At 46.5% G+C, this 13,012-nt stretch overlaps 1 protein-coding gene across 3 annotated transcripts in view; it reads left to right on the top strand.

The window, feature by feature from the left end:
- The first annotated feature begins 935 nt into the window (after positions 1-935).
- PAXIP1 (PAX interacting protein 1) overlaps positions 936-13,012 on the top strand; it is a 59,331-nt gene continuing 47,254 nt past the window's right edge. The window contains exons 1-3 of one of the 3 annotated variants that reach the window (XM_055115552.3): positions 936-1,211; positions 5,309-5,443; positions 10,358-10,401. In XM_055115552.3, coding sequence (XP_054971527.1) covers positions 1,131-1,211; positions 5,309-5,443; positions 10,358-10,401 — 260 coding nt within the window. In that variant the 5' untranslated portion in view covers positions 936-1,130. Of the gene's footprint in view, positions 1,212-5,308; positions 5,444-10,355; positions 10,402-13,012 lie in introns of those variants that run through there. The other 2 variants (XM_055115553.2, XM_055115554.2) reach the window with 2 other exon arrangements.

Here is a 13,012-nt window from a genome sequence, read left to right as displayed (position 1 = left end):
TTCTCCCAACTTCCGGTCGTGCAGGTGTCTTGGGCAGGTGATCCCGAGGCCACTCTGCCGTGTTCTGTGAATCTTGGCGGAAGGGAGGCGAGCTGTAAATAAAAGCGTGACCATTAGAATCGCCGCTGTGTAGTATTAACCTGTTGAGCGCGGGGCTTCCCGGGGCTGGAGCTGCACCGCGGGCTCTGCTGTCTGGGACTCTCCTCCAGCGCCGACCCGACAGGACGCCAGGGACCAGGCCGGTCCGGCCGGGACAGCGGGGCCTCGGGCAGCGACGGGGCCGGGCCTCCCTCCAGCACGTCCCCAGCTCGGGCGCTGAGGCCTTGCGGAGACCCCAGGACTCGCCGCGGAGGCCACCAGTGCGCGTCTCGCGTGGCGCTACGGCCTCGGGAATTCCGTCACGGCATAGCCGGGTCCAGCGCGGCGTAGACCCGGGCCCCGTGCCTTGCTCGGCCAGAGCGGCTCAGGTACTACTCCAGGTCCGGCTGCACTCGCGGCCACTGCGAACAGCCGGGACACCCAACCCCACTCTGCCCAGGGCCAAGAAGCCCGAGGAGGCCGCAGAACCGCTCCCGCTCCCGCTCCCACTCGCGGCCCCAAGGCCCCACCCCCCCTCCGCCGCGCGCATGCGCCGCCCCCGAGCAGCCGCATGTGGCGACGGGAGGGGCCTGCCAGCTCCCCTCCTCCCCGGGACCGGCTCACTCCGGCCCCGCCGAGGGGGGAGCGGGTTTCCCCTCGTCCTCGGGGCCCGCTCGTTGCAGAGCGGCGGCCATGGAACCGCAAGGGCCAGAGCGGAATGGCAGGCGCCAGCTACCCCGGAGCCGTGGGTGGCGGCAGAGGCGCGCGGCGTCACTGGAGGCCGGGCGGCTCCTCGGCGCTCCCCCTCGGTGGCCGGGTCGGGATGGTGCGTCCCGCAGGGCGCGCGCGGCTCCCGCGCTTCGGGCGCTCGGCGCGGGCGCGGGCGGGGGCGCGGAGGGCGGGGGAGCGGACCCCGATTCGCAGGACCGGGCCCGGGCTGCGCGGGCAGGGCCGTTGGCGGGGCGAGTGGGGGCGCCGGGCGCCGCGGGGGCCGGGGGCGGGGGGTGGGCGGGGCCGGGCGCCGCCGCGGAGCCTCCCGGGCCGCCGCGATCATGTCGGACCAGGCGCCCAAAGTTCCTGAGGAGATGTTCAGGGAGGTCAAGTATTACGCGGTGGGCGACATCGACCCGCAGGTACCGCGCCCGCCCCTGCCGCGGCCTCCTCCCCCGTCCGCGTCCCCGTCCGTCCCCGTCCCCGTCCCCGTCCCCGTCCCCGTCCCCGCTCCTGCCGCGGGCGCGCGCCGGGCGCAGAGCGTCGGGTCCGCCGAGGCCGCTGGCCTGACTGCGCTGAGGGCAGGGGCGACCGCGGGGTGGGCGCGGGAGGCCGGGGCCCGGGGGAGTGCGGGAGGGAGGGCGGCCGGGGCGCCTGGGGCTCTGTACCTCGGCCCCTAGTGCGCGCCCTGACCCCCCGGCCTGCGGCCCTGGGGTCGCCGCCCCCCACCCACCGGGCCGCCTCGTTCTCTGCTCCTTTGCTGAGCGGGACGGGCGCGGGGTCGCGTCTCCCCATTCCCCGCGCCGGGCGTCTCGGCTCCCGGGAGAGCAGCTCCGAGGGCGGACGAGGGGCGCCGGGATCCCCAGCCGGGGCAGCTCGCGCGGGGACCCCAGCCTCGCTCGGCCGGCGGGGGTCGTGGCCGTGCACCGGCTTGGCCGCCTCCGCCACCCGGGCAGCTGCCGTCCTGTGCGGGGCTGAGGAGGGCTCCCTTCCACCCTGTGTCCCTGCACGTGGGGGCTGGCATTCGTCTTCCTTGATTTTCCCACTTGGACGATTAATTTTACGGTACCCTGGTAACACCATCACAGTACACATTTAATTTTGTGTAGTTTGGGCTCACGCCAAAGGATATTGTGGGTTTTCCTTAGTATTCCTATAATAATATATCTGTTTGATGTCACACAGTTATCAGTCCGTGGTAGGAATGCATCTTAGTTGAATATCCTCTTCAGGTTAATCTTCAAAATATTTCCTTCTTAAAAGTTTAACTGTACAGTAATGTTGCCTTGGGTGTGACATCAGTGGCCCCCACCTTGGAGGATGGGGATCCCCTGTGACCAGAGTTAGGCCTGGAAGGGCGGAGACTCATATTTCGCAGATAAACTTGGATGGTGTAGAACGAATTGTAGAAGGCTGAGTGATCTTGGCCTTCTTGAGGTTCGTCATTGTATGTTAGTAACAACTTTTTGGACTCTTTTTGCCCTGTAACTTTAGGGTAAAGAGACTTCAAGGCCGGGTTTACCCCTGTAATCCTAGCACTTTGGGAGGCCAAGGCGGGTGGATCACCTGAGGTCAGGAGTTCGAGACCAGCCTGGCCAACATGGTGAAGGCTCATCTCTACTAAAAATACAAAAATTAGCCGGGCGTGGTGGCAGGCGCCTGTGGTCTCAGCTACTCGGGAGGCTGAGGCAGGAGAATTGCTGGAACCTGGGAGGTGGAGGTTGCAGTGAGCCGAGATCGCGCCACTGCACTCCAGCCTGGGCAACAACAGCGAGACTCCGTCTCAAAAAAAAAAAAAAAAAAAGCCTTCTATGAATTTACAGAGTAAAACAGTTGCTGAACACGGAGAGATCAAGATGAGTGCCTGTAACAGTGTTAGCTTTTTCCAGTATTGATGATTCCCCAGCCCCCCTTTTTTTTTGTTTGTTTTTTTGTTTTTGTTTTTTGCTATCCACCATTTTTCTCTTCCCCCTCCTTCCTAGCCTTCGTGTTTCATTTTAGGACTTTGGCTCTTATAGGGGACTTGAACCAAATGTTACTTAAAACCTGGAACAAGTTGAACTGGAACCATATTTACTCGACTTCGAATCAAATCTAAATGCTTAAAAATGTCCTTGGCAAACCACTTTGATCTGAAACAGTAGATTTTCTGAAAAGTTTTGAGCCTGGACATCTGATTCTCTGACTCTTATGACTGTGGATTATAAGTTCACATGTTGACCATCTAATATGAGGCAGGCATGGACTAGGTGCCAGGTATAATACAGAGGTGAAGAGGACATGGTACCTGCCCTTGAGCGCCCCTCATTGGTGGGGGAGGGAGCACACCTGGACATATCACAGTACCAGGTGTAGCAGATTTCTCCACTGGGGTGCAAAGTAGACACCACTGAAATGTCACTCAGTAGATGTCATTTCAGTTGGGTTTTGAGATAAGCAGAAGTTAAGAACATGAAGGAATATTTTCATGTGGAGCGTATGTGCTGAGGAATGAAGGCATTCATGCGTTTGGGATACATCGGGATGATCACTATATCTGGAACAGAGTGATATGAGATAAATCTATTAAGATACTCAGTAGTGTGGAGATTGAAGAGAAGCTATTGGTTTTGGCATCCTCAAAGTTCGTGAAAACCGAGTAAAGTGTTTTTGGTAGAGTGTTGGTGGAAGGGGCTGGATTGCAGGGAGTTGAAGAGTGAATGGAAACTGAGAACAGAAAGGTTAGACTCTTCAGGAAGTTTGTCCTGAGAAGGAAATAGAGAAGGTGCCTGAGGAAGAGAGGGCTGGGGAGGGATCTGTGTTGCGTCACAAGCGCGTGGAAGGATGTGGGTAACTTTACTGTTTACAGGTGGAGGGGACATAGCTATGGACAGGGAAACTCATGAAGAAGGGAGTAGGATCAGAAACAGACTGGAGGATAGGAAAAGGAGGGGGCCTTTTCTGAAGACCAGTCGAATGGATGCGTGAAGCTAAAAATGCTTAGAGGTCAAGGGAAGGAAGAAAGCTAAAGTGGCCCATGGCCAGTGACCGCTGTTTTTTCAGTTACTAAATATTGAGCCTCTGCTCTAGTTCATATCTATTAGTGGTCAGTAAAGTATTCTGAAAAGGTTGTCTAGCTTGTGGGTGACTTTATTTTTTTTTGAGGTTGGAGCAAAAGTTTAATAAGTGAAAGAAGAAAGCTCTCTGCTGCAGAGAGGGGACCTGGAAGAGGGTTGCCCTTGTGGGTCACTTGAGCTTTGTGGGCACCATGTCACTTTGACAGTTGGTGTGCACTGTCAGCTTAGACACTACCTACCTCTTCTGAAGCACTTGACTGTCGACTGTTCCTTAACCCTCACTTCCTTGGCTTCTGTTGACGCTCCTCTCCTGTGATACTGCGCTTCCCTACCTGTCCCTGAAGTTATCAGTTGCTGTGTCTACTCTCTAGCTCCCTTCCCATTCTGCACTGCGACCACCTTCACGCTCATGGCTGTGGCTCCCATCTATGTAATAATGCTGATGACTTTCTGTCAGGGAGATCCACATCTTTTCCTAGCTGCAACTGGATGCCTCTTGCCAGATATTAACACGACCCCCAAAGAATGGCATGCCCAAACTAAAACACGTCCTTGCGTCCCCACCTGCCAGCCTTCTGATGTGTTCCTCAGTGAGTGGTACTCACCACCATTTCAGTCTGGACTTTGCTCTTTTGCTTATACCCCTTCCAGACACCAAGGCTTGCAGATTCTCTCACATCTTCCTCCTTTCTGCCCATCAGGACATCCCTTTAATGGATGCCTCTTTCACCTGGGTTATTGCACTTGTTTCTTAACAGGTCTCTTGTCTTTAGTCACCTAGCCAACCAAACACAGCCAGCCCACCCAATCCATTCTTTTCACATGGACTGTCATCTTTGTATGAAATCTGTGCTACTTTTCCTGTGTGAAATCCTTCAGTGGCCCTGCATATACCCCAGAATGAAGCACAGACTTTTTTGCATAGTGTGTAAGAAAGCCCATTTATGGTCTGCTCTGTATTCACCTGTTCAGTGCCTTCAACACTGCTCCCTCTTCCTCGATGTATGGATTTTTGCCTAACACCCAGACGTTTATGAGAGTTCTGCTCACATATCTTGTCTTCCAGAATCTTTCCCTAATTATGGTGAAACTCCCCATGTCCCAGCCTTTAAGTTGGAAGCTCAGGAGCACCATGTGCGTGGCCCCACCGCAGCAGTGGTTGTGCTGTCTCCTGGTTTGTCCAGCCCATCTGTCTTGAGGACAGACCATGTCCACTACTGGACTCACAATAGCCTCCATTACTTGGTCATTGACTTGGTCAGTGAATCAAGATTTGCTGCTTTTGATTGTCCCCGAAAGTTTCATTGGCATATTATTCAGAGTAAAAGGCTGTTAGTTTTTATGTGGGGAATATGGTGTGTTTTTATTAAAAAGTACTATTATGCCCAATAATTATTTCTGTAATTCAAGAGTACAGTACAGTATTGCCCATTTTAATTTGTGTGGATTTTCTTGTTTTTTAGGTTATTCAGCTTCTCAAGGCTGGAAAAGCGAAGGAAGTTTCCTACAATGCACTAGCCTCACACATAATCTCAGAGGATGGGGACAATCCAGAGGTGGGAGAAGCTCGGGAAGTCTTTGACTTACCTGTTGTAAAGGTCAGTAGTAAACATAATTTGTTTTATATCTTTTCCTCAGTATCTTGCAAGCAGTACATTGAAGTTTCACTATAGCTCTTTTCAGGGTTTTTGCTAAAGTCCTGTTTTATTTTATTTTTATTTTTTATTTATTTTATTTATTTATTTATTTTTTTGAGCTGGAATCTCGCTCTGTTGCCCAGGCTGGAGTGCAATGGCGCGATCTCAGCTCACTGCAACCTCCGCCTCCCGGGTTCAAGTGATTCTCGTGCCTCAGCCTCCCGAGTAGCTGGGATTACAAGCGCCTGCCACCATGCCTGGCTAATTTTTGTATTCTAGTAGAGACAGGGTTTCAACATGTTGGGCCAGGCTTGTCTTGAATTCCTGACCTCAGGTGATCCACCTGCCTCAGCCTCCCAAAGTGCTGGGGTTACAGGCATGAGCCACCGTGCTGGCCCTAAAGTCCTGTTTTATGTGGAAAGTTGCCAGATAACTGTGGACATCTTTAACATCTGAGTAACTTCCCTTAGCTTCAGGCCCTTTCAGCTAAACCAAGGTAGAGCATGGTTTCTGTATGTCATAAGTAATCCTAGGTCATCCTTTATGCCTGCTACAGAACTCGTCCCATGTTACCACTGCCTGGAAGTTTTCTGAGCCAAGGAAACCTGTCATGGGAAACAGATCTGATGCCTTGAATCAGATGGGTGTTTGAATTATTGTAAGAGTGTATTTCATTCCAAAAGCAGGCTAAGGCCTGTCAGGAGGTAACTCTAGGACAGGGTTACTTTCCATCCCTACTGTGGCAAGGTGTTCTGAATTTCAGTTAGCTGAAGGGAGTCCCCCATTAACTATGTTGTGGAACTCCTTTCTGACAAGAGTCACAATGGCCTTTAGTCACATTGTCTACCCACTGGTCGTCTGGGGTGTATCCAACTTGACCTATGGGTAATTTATTGCAGAGAATGAGGGATTCAGCTAGTAGAAGAATTGTTCAGATTTTGTTTATCCACCTACTGTATTATGTTATGGCTGATAAGTTAGTTGACTTCTGTTAAAATGTGTGTTTTAAAAATTTGTTAAATTTTGTAATTCCAATGCTTCGATTTTATTTCAGATCTTCTCTATTATTTGTTTTAAAATAGTTCTATACCACTACCATTTTTTCCCTCTTCATGTTATTAAATGCTTTGCCTTAAAAAGAAATCAGTATGAAAGTTACTGTGGTTTAACAATAACAGTGTTAGGAATTAAGAAAGATTGCCAGCCTGGTGCAGTGGGACTCACCTGTAGTCCCAGCTACTTAGGAGGCTGAGGTGGAAGGATTGTTTGAGGCCAGGAGTTCAAGGCTGCCATGCACTGTGATCACACCTGTGAATAGCTACCGTACTCCAGTCTGGGTAACACAGTGAGACACCATCTCTTAAACAAAAAGAAAAAGGGAAAAAAATAGAAAGATTGCCATTAAGTCAAATTGCGGGGCCAGAGAAGCCGCCTGGCTGCTGGGAAGTGGTGACCTCCCTGGTACCCAGGGTCGGAAACTGCCTTGGATGAGGTCCTGAGCTGGGGCACCCTCTTCTTTGGAACGTGTTTTTGTCTCTGGCTTGCTTCCTTGTACTGCTTTAGGGACAGTATCTCTGTCTCTTCCTTCTCCTTCCTACAAACTTTCTTTCTCTCAGACAATAGCCTGGAGCTATTGTCTCAGTAAAGTGGCTTTGCATATCTTATGCAGATGTTATGTGAAAGGGTGATCTTTCTAACACATCCTTGGGGCCTAGGTGATTGTTGCCAGGCCAACTACCAGAAGTAGTTCTTAAACCTGCCTGACCCCAAACCACCTTTTTGTAATAAATACTTTGTAGCACCCCCCTTATTATCCAGAAATGAATCGATACGCAAGCCAACCTTTAAAATATGTATATATAAATTGCCTAAACTGAAATGTGAAGGCGAAATAAAAGGAAAGTAAATAATAAATATATATTTCAATGTGTAAACACTTGGGCATGGCTGCTGCTATATGTAGAGTCACTGCCGGTAGCTGCTGCAATTACAGATTGATATCATACCCCACAAGTGGGGTCGCCGCTGTGAGGTGACGTTTCAGAATGGTGATCAATTCCTGAGCTAAACAAAGCAGTCTTCCTTCATTTTACACAGTATTCATATTCCTGGGAAAGTCAGTATGTAAGGCTAAGTAGAAATACCCATTACTTATACAATTAGCAGTTAGCATCTAGGATTATCACCATTTTGCCAAGGTAGTTTACTGTATGCAAACCCAACTTTTTCCCCCTCTGGCTATAGTATTTTAAAATGAGTGACAGACATATTTCATCTGTACCCAGTAGCATTCCAGCCTGCTTGTAATTTTTGGCAGCACCTGTATTGTCCAGGGACTATTGTGTTACATTACAAGGTGGTAGAGTACTTCGGAGCTGACTCAACAGTTTGCCTTCACTCTAAGATATTTCAAGTAGATCCTGATATTCTTAGTTTGAACCTTATGGGCCTGTCTTATTTTGGATCCTGCTGCTAATAGTTGAGTCTGAATTCGTATGACTGAAGGCTGAGACCTGGTTCCCTAGAGGCGTATCCCTTGGCCTTTACCTTGATAGGAAGTTTGACAGTGCATTTTAAAAATAAGGCGTCTTTATACACAGTGACAGTTTATCTATCATTTACATATTTGAATCTTACAAATCTTTAAAACTTGCTTCTTTGGGCACCAAAACTTTTTAAATTATTTTTTAAATTGAGATATTTTTCTCAGTGGCCTTTGGGCATCATTGGAAATGTTAATTTTGCTGACTTGTAGTGGGCTTATTTTATTTAATTTTTTTTCAGACAGAATCTCCCAGGCTGGAGTGCAATGGTGTGATCTCCACTCACTGCAACCTCTGCCTCAGGGTTCAAGCGATTCTCCTCTCTCAGCCTCCCTAGTAGCTGGGACTACAGGCGTGTGCCACCACGCCTGGCTAACTTTTGTGTTTTTAGTAGAGACGGGGTTTCACCATGTTGGCCAAGCTGGTCTCAAACCTGTCACCTCAAGTGATCCGCCCGCCTTGGCCTCCCAAAGTGCTGAGATTACAGGCATGAGCCATCGCGATCAGCCAGCTTATTTTTATATATTGTTCTTTGCCTTTAGGATAAATAGTTCCTTATTACTTTGCTTTTGTAGTTCTCCATTTCTGCTTTGTACTGTGGCCTACATCCTAATTTTGCATTATTTTATCTAAACTTATCTGAAGTAGGGCCTCAGTGATTCTACTGTGCTTGGATGGGACTTTATGATAGCCAGCAGTCTTTAAACTGGGATACCCTACCCAAGCTCCCTGGGGGGAGATTTTCAGCGTGTATGCTGTGTGGATGGTTGTAAGGTGATAGATAACATTTCCAGACTGGCCCTTCCTAAAGCTGCCTGAGAACACACCTGTGGTCACAGTGGCCCCTCCCACTTTACACAGGAAGAATCAGACCTTCACCCATCCTAATCTTGTACTGCATTGCCCCAGGCTCTGAGAATTCTCGTGGACAGCAGACAAAAGGACAATCAGAAAGACTGGTTTTAGGGACTGTTCCCTTAGCGCTCAGTCATGGCATCATGAGGAGAGAGGGGTTTCTGGGTGTTGCTGTTGAAAGGAGAGCTTGGTCTACGTGAAGGTGTTCTGAATTCAGAAGTGTCAAGGCCAATACAGATTCCTGATGCTGGCCCATTTTTTTTAATTTAACTGGAATTTTTCTAGGACTATCAAAAAATGTGAAGATATGTTGGATAAGGCACATAGATCGAAAAATTAAGTGCCTTCTTTCAGATTTCAGATAACTAATCCAGTAACTTAGTTAAAACCTTTGGTAAATGTCAAATCATCATGAAGTAATTATCCCAGGCACAGCTGCCAATCTTTATTTTATTTTATAAAATGTTTAATATTCCTCTTCTCACAGAAAATATGCTTATTTAGAGTTATGCTGAAAAATTGTAGATGTCATCTAAAAAATGATAAGGGGGGCATTTCATTGTCTGAAATTTATTTAAGGTGTACATGACAAAAATAGCTTGAAGATCATTAGCTTGGAATATGACTTGCAGGAGAGCAAAGACTGCGTTTCTCGTTTTCATTGTTACATCCCCAGCGCCTTGCACCATCTCTGCATAAAATAGATTCTCAATAAATATTTGATGAATGAATTGATGGGTGGGTAGTGAGCATATATGTATGTTTCAGTTGGCTGAAGTTTCTGGAAGTCAGCTGCCTTCCAGAATGTAGTAATGGGGGCATTACTACATTTTGATAGTAATTTTCTGAAGTAGAGCTATCAGGAGAATGATTTGTATAATTATAAAAATTAAACATAGAAACAAGATAATTTTTCAAAAATATAAATTACCCAGAAAGGTAGTAATTAATCTGTTTTATAATTAATCTCAGTTTTTAGAATTTATAAAAATATTTTCAGGCAGTTAGAGATAGTTTTTATGGCTTACAAACATTGTATCTGCTTGACTTCACTAAAACAAACAAACACCTCATGAATTTAGACTTGACTGAATTTGGGATTCAAGAAGGGAGCGTATGAGAGGCTGACTATGCCCTGGATGAGGTGGCGGCGGTGGTGGGGCAGGATGGGTGGCAGTTCCCCTGTCCTAATTGTGGGGGTCAGCAGTAATAAGTATGTAAACCTGGAACTTAAATGTTTATACATAATTTTAAAAAAATATGGTAGTGCTTCATTCTATAATTGGATTTTTCATCTTGGATATTAGTAACTAATCTTTGACTATAATATTTCTATTTGAATATTCATACTTGTAATCTGGATGTTTTAAAATAGGTTGTAACAGAGACTTTTAATTTCTAAGAACAACACTAGTAAAATAGTATCATGCCACTTGTAAATTGAGAACACTTTTTGATTTAATCTTTTCTTTTTCAGCCTTCTTGGGTGATTCTGTCCGTTCAGTGTGGAACTCTTCTGCCGTATCCTTTTTTTTGAGTGGGGGAGGAGGGAAAGGGTAACTCTGGGTTTAAGACTGAAAGAAATGATAGTTAACGGAGTGAAAAGTGGATTCATTCGTTAGGACAGATTGTTTTGTCTACATCTTATATTCCTACTATTTTCCATCCTGTTTCAAATTTTATGTACCTGATCCTTGTTATTAGTCATGTTAAAGGGGGCTCAGCTGTGACAAGTAACTCTAGGCCGGGAACTGGAGGCAGGAGCTCCGGTTCTCTTCAGCTTTTGTGGTGCTAGCTAGATGAGGGATATTTCTAAAATTCTAAGTCTATGTGAATCAAATCATGAATTGTTTGAAGAGTAAGTTGGGGAAGAGAACATGAGAATAAAATTTATAACGTGCATTGTTAATCCTTTTAATTGCATTGGGTAGAACGATTATTAATTCAGTGCACCTGTGCTGTGGGTTGAGTACTGAAAATAGAGGGGTGAAGAAGACCATTTCTGCCCTCAGGGAGCTTCCTTGCTTGCATTGTTCGTTCATGGAGCATTCATAGATGTGCCCTTGCCCTGGCACTGTGTCAGGAGTCAGAAATGAGGCGTTCTACAGGCCTCCTGTTTACTCTTCTAGGCCTGGTGGCTCCCTTTTCATCCTAAAAGGATAATGCTTCATGGGACTGTTACTTCAAGTGTAACTTGCTTGTGGAAATCATTTCTTTTGCAAGTACCTGATACCATACAGTTGCTAAAATTTTAGACCTGGCAAGAGATTATGTCATGTGCTCTATTTTATTTTGCAGCTATGCCAGGCAGTTCTCTTGAAAGCACTTATTACCCATTGAATCAATGCAGATGGAAGGAAACTTATCATGAAATATTTATAGAGAAATAGGGAAAACATTCCTCTACAAGCAGTTCTTCTTGGAGGATGTGTAGAACTTTAGCAACTCCAACTCAGAAGTTCTAATATTTTCTTGTACATAGCCTAAAGAGTTGAAGGAAATTAGTTCCTGTTTTTGTTTTGTCGTTATTTATTACTTTTATAAGAAATGAAAAAGACTGGGAATAGAGCTAAGAGGCTGATTTTGCTGTTCCAGGTCATTTATTCTCTGTACAAGACTCCTTAAGAAGCTGAGATCTTTTTTTTTTTTTTTTTGAGACAGAGTCTTGCTCTGTCGCCCAGGCTGGAGTCCAGTGGCACGATCTCGGCTCACTGTAACTTCTGCCTCCTGGGTTCAAGCGATTCTCCTGCCTCAGCCTCCTGAGTAGCTGGGACTATGGGTTCAAGCGATTCTCTTGCCTCAGCCTCCTGAGTAGCTGGGACTACAGGCATGTGCCACCACGCCCAGCTAATTTTTGTATTTTTAGTAGAGACGGGGTTTCACCATGTTGGCAAGGATGGTCTCAGTCTCTAGACCTTGTGGTCCACCCGCCTCGGCCTCCCAAAGTGCTGGGATTACAGGCATGAGCCACCGCGCCCAGCCACTGGGATCTTCTTTGAGCTCTTACTTGCCTATCCATAGGAACAAAAGATTGTGCCACCGCGCTCCAGCCTGGGCGACAGAAGCAAGACTCCATCTCAAAAACAAACAAACAAACAAGGGAGCCTGGGAGACTCACTGGTAGACAGTGCACTCTGAGATTTGCCTTTATTAATATTTCCCCAAGTCTTTGGAAGTAGAAAATCCATGAGCTTAGGTTGGAAGATGGAAACAGATCTTAGATAATGGGGCTGAAGGTATCATTGCAGTCTTCAGAGGTTTTTTTACAGCCAGGGAAGTCTCAAATGTTTATAGGATTCATCTGTGTAACCATATAGGAGACTTCAAACTTGGAATAGAATTTTTAAGCTGATATTTTTCTTGATTCACCTATCTCAATCAGTATACTTTACTCCTATAGGGAAAGAGAAGTAATACTTTAACCCATTTTGAATTCTACACACTCCATATTATTCAAAAAAAGTCATTGTTTGCTCTGAATAGACTATGAATTACAGGCACATAGAGATCATGACTGCCTTGTGTCTTGTTAAATTCACAGTGTGTGATGTGTAGTAAGTGCTCATTAATCATTTTGAATGAATTTTTAAGATCAGCTTTAGAAATAGGAAGGATCTTTGGAATCATATATTCCAACTTTTGTTTTAAAAAAGGGGAAATTGAAGCTCACAGTTGTCTTGCCTAAGTTCACAAAGTTAGCGGAGATAATAAAACTAGAGCTCAATCAAGCTCTTATGAAGGATTCTTCCTACTGTGCAGTGGAAGCAGTCACAACGTTTCAGTCTAAAAGAAACAAGACGTTTTAATTTTGCTTTTAAAATAACTGCTATGCCATTTGTGTGTATGTGTATAGGCATGTGTGTGTTTATATATTTGTATATAGTTAGCTAGCTATCAGAGATCAAAAGGCTTCCCCCTGTGAGTATACTTTGCCTATTTGATTTATGATATAAGTGGAGAGATTGGATTTCAAAATGTGCTTTACAGAAAAGCACTCAGTTCTTTCTGTGCCACCCACTACTCTCTATTCCACTCTGCCCTGTACTCTTCTTTGTCTATCTTAAGTCTGTCTCTTTCTTAAATGGACTGAGTGGGGACGGAGTGGGTGGGTAATGTCTGTTAGTGAAGTACA

The sequence above is a fragment of the Pan paniscus genome, chromosome 6, assembly GCF_029289425.2.
Source record: "Pan paniscus chromosome 6, NHGRI_mPanPan1-v2.0_pri, whole genome shotgun sequence".
In the NCBI taxonomy this organism is placed as follows: Eukaryota; Metazoa; Chordata; class Mammalia; order Primates; family Hominidae; genus Pan; species Pan paniscus.
Note: the sequence above shows the minus strand (reverse complement) of the source record. Positions and strands in the feature narration are given on the sequence as shown.